This window comes from Kogia breviceps, chromosome 19 (assembly GCF_026419965.1).
Source record: "Kogia breviceps isolate mKogBre1 chromosome 19, mKogBre1 haplotype 1, whole genome shotgun sequence".
Lineage (NCBI taxonomy): Eukaryota > Metazoa > Chordata > Mammalia > Artiodactyla > Physeteridae > Kogia > Kogia breviceps.
The window spans coordinates 57,551,521-57,564,938 of record NC_081328.1 but is presented as its reverse complement, the minus strand read 5'-3'; the positions used below and the strand labels follow the sequence as shown (position 1 = coordinate 57,564,938).

At 58.9% G+C, this 13,418-nt stretch overlaps 1 protein-coding gene across 1 annotated transcript in view; it reads right to left on the bottom strand.

Moving 5' to 3' along the window:
- The window catches only part of CACNG4 (calcium voltage-gated channel auxiliary subunit gamma 4), a 52,924-nt gene extending 52,112 nt beyond the window's left edge, over nt 1-812 (bottom strand). The window contains exon 1 of the mRNA XM_059048533.2: nt 537-812. Within this exon, the coding sequence (XP_058904516.1) occupies nt 537-756 (220 nt within the window). The 5' untranslated portion in view covers nt 757-812. The remainder of the gene's footprint in view (nt 1-536) is intronic.
- Nucleotides 813-13,418: the final 12,606 nt, after the last annotated feature.

Sequence of the window (13,418 nt, the reverse complement as noted above, 5' to 3'; positions counted from 1 at the left end):
GCCCCCGGCCGGCCCCGCCCCAGGATAGCCAGTTCCCATAGCAATCGCGCAGACACCGGTTGCCAAGCAACCTCTCCCCCTGCTCCCTCCCTCCTCGGCCGTCCGCTCCCCCCAACCCTAGCTTCCTCCCGCCCCCTCGCCAGCCTCCGCCTCCCCCGGGGGCGCTGGCGCGGCCCCTCGGGATCGCTCCGGTCTCGGGCTGCGCGCGCGCGCGTGAGTTTCGGTGTGTTTCATTGTGTCTGTGTGCGAGGGGGTGTGCGTGTGCCAGCGGAGAGTTTGTAGGGCCGGTGTGTTGGGTGGGCGTCCCCTGTCGGGAGCGACCGCGAGGTGCTGCACAGCTGGCCGCGAGGGGACCCGCCCGCTCGCTCCGGCTCCTTTGTGTCTCGCGCGGAGCCAGGGCCGCGCCCACCCCTTCCTGGCCAGCGCCCCGAGCAGGGTGTGTGCGTGTGTGTGCGTGTGTGTGCGTGTGCGTGTGTGTGTGTGCGTGCGCCCAGGCGCGCGCGCGCGTGGCGGGGGGGTGCCGGGGCCGGCCGTACCTTCGATGCAGCACACCCGCCACAGCCCCGAGTGGGTGAGGTCGCCGCGGGTGCGGCGGGGCGGGGGCCCGTCGTCCATGGTCAGGTTGGTGCCGTTGCAGATGTACGCGCTGGAGTACAGCCAGTAGTCGGTGCCGATGGCGATGGCCATGAGCGAGAAGGCGGCGAAGGCTCCGGCCGTGGTCAGCAGCATCTGCAGCCCGCGGTCGCATCGCACCATGGTGGGCGCCTCATACTCCGCCGCCCGCCGGCCCGGCCCGCCGCGCCCGCCCGCCCTCCTCCCTCCGCGCGCCGCTCCGGGGGCGCCGGGGCCGGGGGGGGCCGAGGGCCGGGGGGCGGCGCCGCGCCGGGGCTCAAACTCCGAGGCGCGGCGGCGAGTGCGGGCTGCGCCGGCCGCCGGGCGGGCGGCGGCGGCCGGGGCTCCTCCCTCTCGGCCCGCCCTCCCCGCTCGGCCCGCGCCTCCGCCCCGCGCCCTCCGCGTCGCCGCCGCCGCCGCTCTCGGCGCCGCCCCTCGAGCCTCGGCCCCCGCTGCCGTGCGCTCGCCGCTCGGCCCTCTCGCCCGGCCCGGGTTTTCTCTCCCTCCGCGCCCGTCCGCTGGCCGCGCTCGCGCGCGCTCCGCTCTCCGCTCCGGTCCGTTCACATTATCAGAGCGGAGGGAGCCGGGGCAGCGTTCCCCAGGAGGCTCGAGTGGAGACGGCGTGGCCAGCCTCCCCGCTTTCGCAGCCCGGGACACCCCGCCTTCCTTACGTGGCCCTGGGGGCTCTTTAACATGTGGTGTGCGTGCGTGTGTCCCTCCTTCCCGTGCGCTCTCCGCGCCTTTACCTGGTGACGAATGCGTAGGCGTGAGTGTGGGAGTGGGGGTGTGCAGGTCAGATTTCCAGAAGCCCCAGATGTGGGTCACAGCTGGGAGACAGGCCAGGCCCCGGCCACTTCCCTCCCCCCACCTAGGTGGCTCCGGGCCACCAGCTCCTGCGTTTCCGCCGGCAGGGGCTGGAGGACCCAGGCTTTACAGTTGAGGCAGAAGGGAGGTGTCAGCCGGCGGCCCTTTGGGAAGAACACCTGATCCCTGTTTTATGGACAGACGGGGAAACTGTGGTGGAAGCTGCGACGCCCCTCCCCCCGTACATTTCTGATGGTACGTCTGCCAGCCCAGGAACACCCCACTTGTACTGGATTCAAGCGTCTCCACCCCCAGCTGGTTCCCTCTCTCTCCCAGCCCCCTCTTCAATACCTTTATTTCTTTTCCCCTCTCGCTCTACTCGAGCTGAACTGGCTTTCCCTCCCCTCCTCCCTTTATTGCCAGACTCTGCCTCAGGCCCTGCTGGCTTCACTTCATGGTCTCTGCTGCTGGCACGATCCCAGCCTGCACGCGCTCCCTTCGCCAGAGCCAACCCGGTTCCTCCTCCTTTAAGACTCGGCTCCAAACTCTTCCCTCCAGGAGGCTCTCAGAGACCAGCACCTGGATGTCCAGCGCGCCTTTACTTCTCCCCCTCCCAAAGCTCACATCGTTGGCATCACCGACGGGTGTCTTGCGGGATGCAGCCCTGGACCCCAAGAAAGGAGGCCTATGGAGAGCTGCTTTCTTCTTGCAAGATGCAAATTTCACCTCCTTTGGGCACTTTCCGTGGCCCCTACTACCCAAAGAAAGTTAATTACCCCATGCTGGAATTACTGGTCTCTCTTCCATGAGATTGTGAGCCTTTCCCATCCCTGACATATATGGGAGGCGTTTCAGAAACATTTGCTGAGCGAGCAGTTTCTTGGCCCCCTGGAAAATGGTACTCTGGCTGGGGAAAATAGAGCCTGTAAATAAGAGGGGGGAAATTCCAAGATAACACAGCAGCATTAATTAGCACTTGGCCCCTTCTCCTGCCTTTGGGGTGTTTGTTCTGCTTCTTCCAAGTCTCAAAGGACAAGAGCCGTCATGTGTATTTCACTGTCACCCACCCACCACCTGGTCCCTGGTTCTGCACACAGCAGATACCCAGCCTGTGTCTGAAGCTGTGCACCAGGTGGGAGACCCCTCGCTCTGGCCCAGAACAGGGCTGCCTGCCTCTGCCCCTAATATCCACGAGGATAAATTCTGGGTTCTGTTCTCAGAAGCTCCCAGAAAGGTGGATCTCAAGCTTCTCTTTTCTTCTTCTTCTTTCTCTTCTTTTTTTTTTTTAAAAAAAGCAGCAAATCTTTGCTTCAAATTACATCTTAAACAGAAGCCCACTGTAAACGAGCCAGGTCTCCCACCAGGTAGCCCTGTGGGCGATAGCTGGCATTGCTCTGGTTGAATGGGGGACCCAAGGTACCTGTACCCACCCCCACACCATCCCCTGCAGCCCCCAAAGGACCCCTGTGAACCTAGGCTTCCATGAAACATGGTGTGAAAACTGACACCCTAAGTCAGCCCCTGAGTCACTCAGGGACGGGACGAGCCCTCCCTTCTGTTCCGCTTGCAGCCTTCCTCGGGGACTTCGAGAGCAACTGATCTGATCTGTGGGAGCGGGTGCGTGGGGCGAGTAATTTCCCTCGATCTCCTCTGAGGTCGGAGAGGTGACATCTGGATGATGGGGTCCGCCTCCAAACCAGCGACCTTTGGGTGAGTCCCACGGAGGCAGAACTCTGTTCATCGGAGCACTGTTAGGCCAGCTCCCACCCCGCCGTTCTCAGAGGAGGGTGTGGGAGAGTTGAAAAAGCGCCCAACTAGGAGCCAAGACAGTCGCCATGTCGTGCTGGTTCCACGACTAACTAGCGAGGTGATCTTGGACAAGCCAGCACCGCTGGGGAGAAAGACAGGTCTCCAGGCCCCCTTCCAGAGTTGTTTTAAGGGTCAAATAAAGTAGCCTTGCACACCGCATCCACTTAGCAACCCTTCATGCAATGAGCAGTAGACGTTCCCTTTTCTACCTTTTTCTTTGGAGACCACCAAGCAAATGACTTCTCTGTGCCTCGGATTCCTGAGGTGTTGTAAGGGGGGTGAGAGTGAGAATAACAGAACATGTAAAATACATCCCCTAGAGGGGAACTTCCTCAAGGTCTCACACCTTGAAAGATCCCAGCTCAGACCCCGATGGCCTTAAGGCCAGAGTTTTCCAAGGACACTGAACAGCCCCTTTGTGCTTGTTGAGTGTCGCTTGACCCTGCCATTTTTACCTGTTAATTCACTAGAGGGGAGGGGACTCCGGCGGGAGCTTGGTGGTTTGCTTTTCTACCCGTGGACCCCCAGCCGGCAAGCATGCCTCGCGCCGAGACAGTGAGGGTGCGGAGTCACAGAGCCCTTGGCCGCCAGCGAGGGGACTTAGAGCAAACTCAGTACCATCTGAGACCATCCATCACGCCTGGGCGAAGAGCACGGTTTAAATCGGGGTTTCTGCTCAGCCGGGTTAGCTCTAAGTGGCAGTACGTAACTCTCACCCGAGGTCCCCGGAGTTTCTCCCGGGTGACCTTTCCAGAGCTGAGGGGGGATGTGGCCTTGGCTCTCTCTGGAGGAGACTCTGGGCCGCCCTTGTTCTGGAGAGGCTGGATGCTTGGCATCTTCCCCCAGGGGGCCCCTCAGGATACGTTTTCCTCTTGTGGGGAGGGGACAAAGCATCATACACATTATTACCTCTCTGGACAGCTGAGAAGGTGGAGGTATTTGGACCCGCCCTCCAAAGCTGTCTTTTTCAAAATAAAGTGGTTTCCTTCCCCCTCAGCAAATCACTTGTGTAGTTCCCACAATTCTTGGCTTTGTACTTTGGCTGTGAAGACAAAGCTTCAATGAGCTCAGAACCGTCCGACACTCCCAACTGCAGGCTGGCGCGGCGGGCAGGGGCTGCGGGAGGGGAATACAGCCGTGGGGCGGCCGCCCTCTCGGTCACAGGCCGAGGAAGGGGAGCAGGAAGGGAGACGCCCTTGGCTGGTTTGGGGCGCTCGGTCGTCGTTCAGCAGCGGCCCCGAAAGCCTTGATCAAAAGCTTGGTTTTCCCCCTTCGTCCTCCGGAAATAATGACCTTGTGTGACAACGTTTTGTCGTATCTCCTTTGCGTGCCCCAAGCGGGTGGTTTGGCTGATCTCACAAGGCTTAATAGGGGGGCTGGGGGAGCCTGGGAGGTGTGTCAGGTGAACAGACATAAAGAGTGATTTTGAGTTTCTGTAGCAAAGGGCTGGGGATGAGTCTTAGAAGGTTCCGGGGCCTGGCTCAACGCGGAGGCTTATCTGCAACCTGCCAGTCTGCTCAGAATCCGAGAAGAACGCCCCCCGATCCCGGTGCTGACGGCCTCTCTCCATCAGATTAAGCACGCCACGAGGATGACCTTTTCCTTCTTCTTCAGTACTTCGGCGGGATCCTTTGAGGGGGAGCGCAGGTCAGAAAGCGGAACTCGGCTTTATGTAGTCGAGTTTATTGCATTTCGTTTCCGTAGCACTTCGGTCTCAGGCAAGGTAATTGGAGCCAGATACGTTCTCTTCGGGCTCTGCGGCAGTGAGGCGGCGGCGGGCCCGGTCTCCACGCCGGGCCTGCCCCTGGAAGGAGGGGAAGCCGCCCGCCTTCCACGAGCGCCCTCTGCGTGCACGTCGGTTCATTTCTCACGGCAGCAGCTGTGGCAGGTGGGTGCTCTCCCCCGCCCGTTCGTAGAAGAAGAACCTGCAGCTGAGCAGAGGGTAGCCCTCCGAGCCCAGCACCACCGGGCCCTGCCAGCCACATGCTGCACCCCAGCCCCCAGGGGTGGCAGAGACTCAGGGGCCTTGTATTTATCCAGATGACGTCGAGTTCGGAGTCACAGGGAGCTGGAGAGGTGAGGAAAGGCCTGCACCCTGCAACCCAGGTGGGACGAAGCAGACTCCCCGGGAAGGTGGAGGTGAGCTGGGCCCACGGCAGGTGACGGAAGCCATCAGCCTCAGGAGCCCCCCACCCCCCCAGCTGCTCCCCGCATCGCCCATCCTGGCTGGCCAGAGTGGAGGACAGGGGCCACCCCCGGTTCAGGAGCAGCGGCTTCTTCGGGACAGCGTTGGCCTCGGACCGCTGCCCTCCTGGACCCGCGGCCTTATTCAAAGCCGCGTGTTTTCAAGCCGGATCCCGTTAGGCCTGCGCTCGCTCGGGTCACCGTACTGGGCGGTCTCCCCCCGCTAGAGTTTGTTCGGGAACCAGCCCCGCTGATGAGTGTATTGGTATTAACGACCTGACTTGGCCGAAGCTTCCGGCCCCGCACGCTGACGGTTAGCCGGTTATTCTGAGAACGTTCTTTTCAAAACAGTTGACACGACAAACAGGCTGAGAGGTTCCTTTGTCCACAGCCAGCCTCTGAAACTGAGCCGAGTCCAGGGAAGGTGTCGGCGGTGCCGGAGGTGGAAACGTTTGAGGACGGGGCTGGGGAAGATGGTCAGTGACCGCTTGTTCCGCGGCGAACGTGGGTCATTTGTGCTCTTACCAAAGCGGAGCTTTTCATTCCTAAAATATAACCGCCCTGCGCAGGAGCTCGAAGAAAAGGCAGCCTCTCCAGCAGAACTTTGCTGCCAAGCACCCCGCCGTGGAATGAAAGCTTTGGATCAGGGCAGGTCTGGCGACTTCCGACACCACCTTGCTTTTCATCTCCGGCTTCCCGAGGCTCCGGGAAGGGGCTGAGGCTGCTCTCGGCCCCCTTGGGGCTGCGCCTGCCACTGGGTGGGAGAGCTTGCTTTATTCTGCAGACACCTTTCTGGATCATGGCAATCGACCGAATATCGGCACTCTGCTTCTTCTTTTGGTGATTCCCACTCCCTTTGTTACGGAAGAGCTGCTGGCTCTTTGCTGCTTTCCTCTCCGAGGAGGCCGTTTCTCATGAAGAGGAAAGGGAAGGTCACTGGAGTCGGGTCACTGAAGCTTTCCAGTCCTGCTCTGCCCCTGGCAGCTGTGTGGCCTTGGGCTGCTGGCCACACCTCTCTGGGCCCCGGTGAAGTGGGGAACGAAGCACCTGCCTCATCGTGGGGCTGCTGCACAGATCCAAGAAGCCCAGGCAAGGCGCTGACCCGAGGCTTCTGAGAGCTACGGTTTCCTCAGCGCTTCGTGAGCATGTCTCCATCCTAAATGCCTGCCGTGCACGAACGCATCTGATTTCTCCGGAACCCTTTGAGATGGGTGCTGTGATTGGTCTCATTTAACCGAGGACGTGATGAAGGCTCAGAGAAGGTGATTCCTTCTCCCAGGGCTGTGCAGGAGGGAGCCCGACTCTACACCTCGGCACTCGGCTTCCAGAAGCCACACTTATAATTTTGACTTTACTAAATAAGTGGTATCGTTCTGTCCCCACAGGAACCTATGACCGTGGAGCTTCTGCGTGACAAAGACATTATTAAAATCGTTGCCGTCCTTTGCCAAAACCCTCTTCGAGATCTTGTTGTGGCCAGAGAGCTGGGCCGGTGGCAGACAGTGGGGTAGGAAACAGCTCTGGGGCGTGTCACGCGGCGCTCCTCCGTGACCACCTCCTTGTAGAGCTGCTGGCAGAATGGAAGGAGATGATCTCTGAGAAGTGTGGTCACAGCTGACCCCGACCACACCCCTCACCCATCTCCTTCAAATCTGATGTCCCTGCTAGATGCACGTAACATGAACTGAGAAGTCACATTTACTGTGCAGAAGAACAAGGCAGCGAGGCTCTGGGGCCCTCTTGAAGCAGGCCGAAAAATCACTGGTGTCCTCCTGGGCGTCTCTGCCCACAGTACCTGTTTCCTGGCACGAGGGCCGTGCTCCTCTCAGGCCTCCTCCACCCGCCCTGGCACAAGTGCCAGCACCAGGCCGAGTGAATTTGCAGATGCTTGCATCTGGCTCCATACTCGGCTGGATCTGATCACAGACCGTTTCCCCATAAACAGAGGATGGATGATGAATTGACTTCCTAGAGGAGCTATTTCAAATGCTCTAGATCTTTTAAAATTTCAAGGAGAAGGCTTCTCTGGGCTGGCGTGGTATCTGTAGAGAGTGCTGTCACCTGTGCGATGGCACTGCCAGGGGCCTGCATTGCCTGCTCTCAGCCTCCACCCGGGGAATGGCCCTGTGCACCTCAGCTCCCGGACCTGCGTCCTTGCTGGGCTCCTCTGCGTGTCCGGCTTCGACAGCCTCTGTCCCACAAGATGGGTTCATGATGGGATATGACTAACAGAAGTGCTAATTTACTGAGCAGTTAATATGCCAGGCACTTTATAGCCAGAAAGATGTTGTCATCCCCATTTTATAGATCATAAAACTGAGGCTCCGAGAAACTTATTCAAGGTCAAAGCCAGTCGATAGAAGAGCTCGTGTTCCAGTCCAGAACTGGCTGTCTCCGTGGAACATATTCTTCCCACAGTGCAATAGTTTTCAACCCTGGATACCCTTGACAATGGCCTACCCTAGAAATGTACGCCCCACTCCCAGAGATTCTCACCACTCTGGACACACTCGGGGCATCAGTATTTTTTAAAGCTACCGAGGAATTCCTAATGTACAGCCTGGGAAAGAATCGGGGCACAGGGCCAGCATGGGTTTGGACCCAAGTTCTCCTGGAAAGTGTTTGATTCTCAGCTGAATTCATCGCTGGCACCTGCAGCCTGGCTCAGTCTCCGTGGTAACTAACGGAATGGCGGGAGGGTGTGTGTGTGGTGGTCCTGGCATCGGCTGGGCTGGCTGTGCCCTCGGATCACTGGGGGAGGCAGCTATCAATCGGGTGTGATCTGGGAGATTCTACGAGGCTCCCCCTCCTCCCTGGGGTGGGTCACGCTGTCTGGCCCTTTGTCTGCCTTTCCGCGCAGCGGGTGGGAAGTGCTCCCTGGTGAGGACAAGGGGGTCTGTGGCTCTACCTCCAGGCCACCTCCTGGGATGGGAGGGCCCGGGGACCTGGGGACCGAGCCAGCCCCTCCCTTCCAGCACCCCGCCCCCCAGGTAACGCGGGAGCCGGTTCCCACCCGCGTGGTTTACCTGGGAGAGCGGAGGAACCCCGGCGTCAGATCAGAGGGCTTGAAGGGCGAGAAGCGGGTGGGGTTGCTCTGAGGGTCCTGTGCCTGGACTCCCACGGGGGCTCGGGGCTGTGGGACATCACACGGCGGACGCACCCTGCTCTCTCGCGATGCCCGGGCCCCACGCGCCAGGGCCTCCCAGAGCCGGGAGCCCGGGCTGGGGGCTGGGGGGCTGGGGGCTGGGGGCTGGGGGGCTGGGGGGCTGCCCGCCCTGGCTTCCTCCTCCCTGTGTCTCGGCCGCTGCCAGCAAGCTGCCCGCTGCACTTGCCAACGGAGCCAGATGCTGCTTTGGGGAAAATACCTTCTGGAGTTTGTTGTCTGAGCCCTCCCAGCTGACACCCACGGTGGAGAAGATGTGTCAGGATAAATGGAAAACCTCTTCATAAATATTTGGGAAAAAGCCAAGAGGAGGAGAACAAATGAACTAACCTTTGGGGATGTGGCCCTCACAGCTGGGGGAAGCAGGTCGCTAGCGTTCGTCACTTTGCAGGAGGGTCCCCGCAAGAGCAGCCGGGGGCCGTGTCTGCTTCGGGCTACCAGCACCGAGGGGCCCGTGGCTCGCCCGCGGCTCCGGGGACAGGACGGGCCTGCCTGGGGCACCAACAGGAGCCGTGAAGCGCGCTCAGATGCCGGCTGCCCTTTATTCATGATACGCGTGATTGTGTCTTTAAACCCAGCTGCCTTGGGGCTTTATTACAAGTGGAGCACAGGCTGCAGAGGCTTTTCGGGGAGCCCCTGGAGAAGAGTAAAGAGGCCCCGGGGGCCGAGGCGCTAACAGGGTAGAGCTGGCGCCCGTGCCCGGAGGAGAGAACCTGAGACGGGGCCTCCACCTCCCAGGGGACTCGGCTGAGGAGAGACAGGGCGTTTTAAGGCCTGTCAGTGTCGTCAGCAGTCCCAGGGCCTCCCAGGCCTGCAGACCACCTTCGCCTCAGCCCGCCACTCCCAGTTGCGGACACGGCAGCCCGTGCGTCCCTGGAAAGAGGAGCCGCTGCCCCCCCGCTCCACGAGGCCTTCGGACTCCTAGCACGCCCTCCCGCCTGCCCTCCTGCAGGGCCACCTGCCCGACTCGAGGGCCTGATTCCCGCCCGTCCTGGGCCACAGGAGGCAGACTCGTCGTACCAGAGGAGGGGACTGTCCGCCGCGCAGCCACCGGGCTGGGCAGGGGCTCCAGAAGACAAACGCTGGGGAGAACTTCCTTGGGAGGAGCGAGGTCCCCAAACCTGCGTGTCGGCGCCCGTGGTTAAGCCGCGAAGGCAGACGTGCTCGGGGCACCCTTGCCCGGGAGGTGGGCGCACACACTGCCTCGCAGTCCGTCGCGGCTGCGGTTCTTTAGTCTCCGTGGCTGGCGCCGTCGCACCAGGAGAGGGCCTTCCGCGCCTCTGCAGTCGGGGCCGGGGGCTGGGAGGAGGAGGCTGCGCAGGAACGATGGCGGGCGTGGCGAGATGTCTCTTCCCCAGCGTGGCATGGAGGTCCCGGGGACCTTGACCGAGATATTTGGAGGAGCGTTTCCTGTTACCTGTGTATCAGTCAGGGTCCTGCAGAGGCGCAGATCAATGGAACACATACCTGTATGCGTATAAGAGGAGATTTGCTGTGGGAATTGACTCACAAGTATAGAGGCTGAGAAGTGCCACGATGTGCCACGATCTGGAAGCTGGAGAACCAGGAAAGCTGGTGGTGAAAACCAGTCTGAGTCCAAAGGTACACGAACCAGGAGCTCTGATGTCTGAGGGCAGCAGAAGACTTGATGTCCCAGCTCAGGAAGAGAAAGAGAATTCGCCTTTCCTCTGCCTTTTTGTTCTCTTCAGACCCTCACAGATTGGATGATCCCACCTGCGCTGATGAGGGCGGCTCTTCTTGGTCTCCTGACAAGTGTTCTTTTTTTAAAATTAATTTATTTTATTTATTTGTGGCTGCGTTGGGTCTTCGTTGCCGCGCGCGGGCTTTCTCTGCGGCGAGCGGGGGCTACTCTTTGTTGCGGTGCGCGGGCTTCTCATTGCAGTGGCTTCTCTTGTTGTGAAGCAGGGGCTCTAGGCATGCGGGCTTCAGTAGTTGTGGCACTCAGGCTCAGTAGTTGTGGCTCGTGGGCTCCAGAGCGCAGGCTCAGTAGTTGTGGCGCACGGGCTTAGTCGCTCCGCGGCGTGTGGGATCTTCCCGGACCGGGGCTCGAACCCGTGTCCCCTGCATCGGCAGGCGGATTCTCAACCACTGCGCCAGCAGGGAAGCCCCGACAAGTGCTTTTCTCTTCGGGAAACACCCTCACAGGCACCCAGAAACCATCGTTAACCAGCTGACTGGGCATCCCTCAGCCTGGCTAAGAGGATGCAGAGAATTAACCATCACAGCCTGTCTCTCCTCAAAGTGCAGGTTAGGGTTGCAACTATTAACTGCTTCCAGAAGGGTGCAGAACCTTCGAGCTGGCCCTCGTTTCTCTGTCCGTCTCGGCAGGAAGAGGGCTTCAACCACAGGCTGGGTCCGTGTCCACTGGTTGGACATGAAGTGTGTCTTTCTGCGTTAAGTTCTGTCTGTGTATTGACAGTGGGTCAGTTCTACCAGACAGAAATGCTGGGTTCTGGACACAATTCTAAAAGATCGACTTAGAGAAACTGATGATGAGTTAAAAACACCCTGAAAATAGGGCTGGTTGAGAAGCAAAGGATTTGCTTTCTTTCCTTTTTTTTTCTTTGTAGTAATACATCATTTATATATATATTTTTTATTGAAATATAGTTGATTTACAATGTTGCGTGACTATCTGCTGTACAGCAAAGCGATTCAGTAATATATATATATACACGCATTCTTTTTTAAAAAAATAGTCTTTTCCATTACGGTTTATCACAGGATATTGAAGACAGCTCTCTGTGCTACGCGGTAAGACCTAGCTTGGCTCTCGGAGGGAGCACCTGACTCACGCCTGGTTCTTCACTCAGCTGACCTCGTCCCACAGGTCCCTCCTGGCGTCTGGCCCTGGGCCGGTCGCGTCCTCTTTGATGAGTGATTAAGCAGAGCGAATGTGATGCACTTAGTGACTGACCCGGGTGACACATGTTGTGGGTTGCATGGTGGCACCCCCAAAAGATACATCCGTGTCCTCACCCCCAGAACCCGTGAAGGTGACCTTATGAGGAAAAAGGATCTTTGCGGGTGTCATCAAGGACCTTGAGACGAGACCACCCCAGACGAGGGGCAGGCCCTAGGTCCAGGGACAAGTGTCCCTGCAAGAGAACGTGGGGGGGAGGACAGAGGGGCAGAGGACGGCGGGGGGCCGCTGCAAGTCCAAGACGGCCAAGGTTTCCAGCAGCTACAAAAGCTGGAGGAGAGGCATGGGACGGGCTCTCCCTCAGGGTGTCCAGAAGGAGCCAGCCCCGCTGACACCCTGACTTTGGACTTCTAGCCTCCAGAATGCAAGAAAAGACACGTGCGACGTTTAAGCCACCCAGCTGGTGGCAATTTGCAGCCCAGGAAACTAACGCAGCGCACCTGTGAGGCCCGCAGGCAGGAGGCACTGGGCTACCCAGTCGGAACTGCGGGGCCCGGCCCTCGCAGACCTCTGCTTCGGAGCAGCGACGGACCCGCAGGGGACGCTGTGCCTGGGCCGCTGGCACCACAGAGTCTGTCTTCTTCCAGAGCCGCTTCTTCACCTGAACGGCACCGCCCGCTCTGGCTGACTCGCCTCCCCTGGGCGCCCTCGCCCTGAGTCCTCTGCAGTCACTCAGCCTCGGCCTCCACAGGGCTCTGGACAAATGCTAGTGACTTCGCTCCTGCTGGACGCCAAGTCCCAGATCTCCCAGCCCGGCGAGTCAAACACTGAGGCCCAACCTGGCCCTCCCAGCCCTGCTGCCCTCTCCCTGCACAGCTGGCCGAAGCTCACCTTCCCTTCTCAGCCTGCAAGCTCTTTCCCAGCTCAAGGCCGTCACACACCTGGCTTGCTCTCTATCTAGCAAGTTCTCTCTTCTCCTTGTGGGTCTCGACTCTTGGTAACGACTTCAGTGTCACCTTCTCAGAGAGGCCTTTCCAGACCGTCTGGCCGGGGTTGAGCACCTCTTTCTTCTTCCTCATGTACTTTTCTTCTCGGCTGTGATCGCCACCATCACTTAGTGATTGGGGGGGAGACGTTTCATGCCTGTCTTTTACACACACACACACACACACACACACACACACACACACACACACAGCAAAACCCCAAGAGGGCAGCGGCCGTCTCTGTTTTATTCAGTTCTGATTCTCCACCACCGAACGTAGGACCTGGAAGAGAGAAATGCTCCATAAATATCTGCCGAGTGAAAAGGTAAATGAATAGCTTCCTTGAACCATATGGGGGAGGAGAGGAGAAAAAAGAGCCCGCACTTAGGTGGCAAACTTCTCCCGAGATCCTACAAGCTTATTGTCTCATGACAGCAGGCTTGGAAATGTAATTACTTTGTTTTTCTCTCTCCTCCAGAAGCCTTTTTTTTAAAGTTTGTTTTTCCCCCTGGGGAGTAAATATGTGCATTAACCCTTAAGGCAGCAGCAGGAGAAGGGTGTGCCCGTGCAGAGCCAGGTGCGGAGGACTGCGGAAGCCAGCCCCCAGAAGCAGCTTCCTGTCCAATAGAACTTTGGATGAAAGTTAAAACGCACTTGCAGAAATAAATTGGTTGCTATAGCAACTGGTCCTGGTTCTCCCTCACAAGGAAAACATAGAAAGACGAAAGGGAAAAAATAAAAAAGAGTCAGCCAACTTTGGTCTAGGCTTGAGAGAAGGAGCTGTCCAAATGGAATCAGCGACAATATTGTGAAACGTTTCACATCACCAGCATAAAATTGACGCTTGCATGTTTGCATCGGTCTGGCTGCTGGGCTGTCTTCCCCAGCCTGATCTGTCGTTTCCATTGCTTCCCTGGCTCCTACCTACGGGTGGCAGAATGTTTGATGCCCGCCTGACACGGCTTTCCGACCCTCT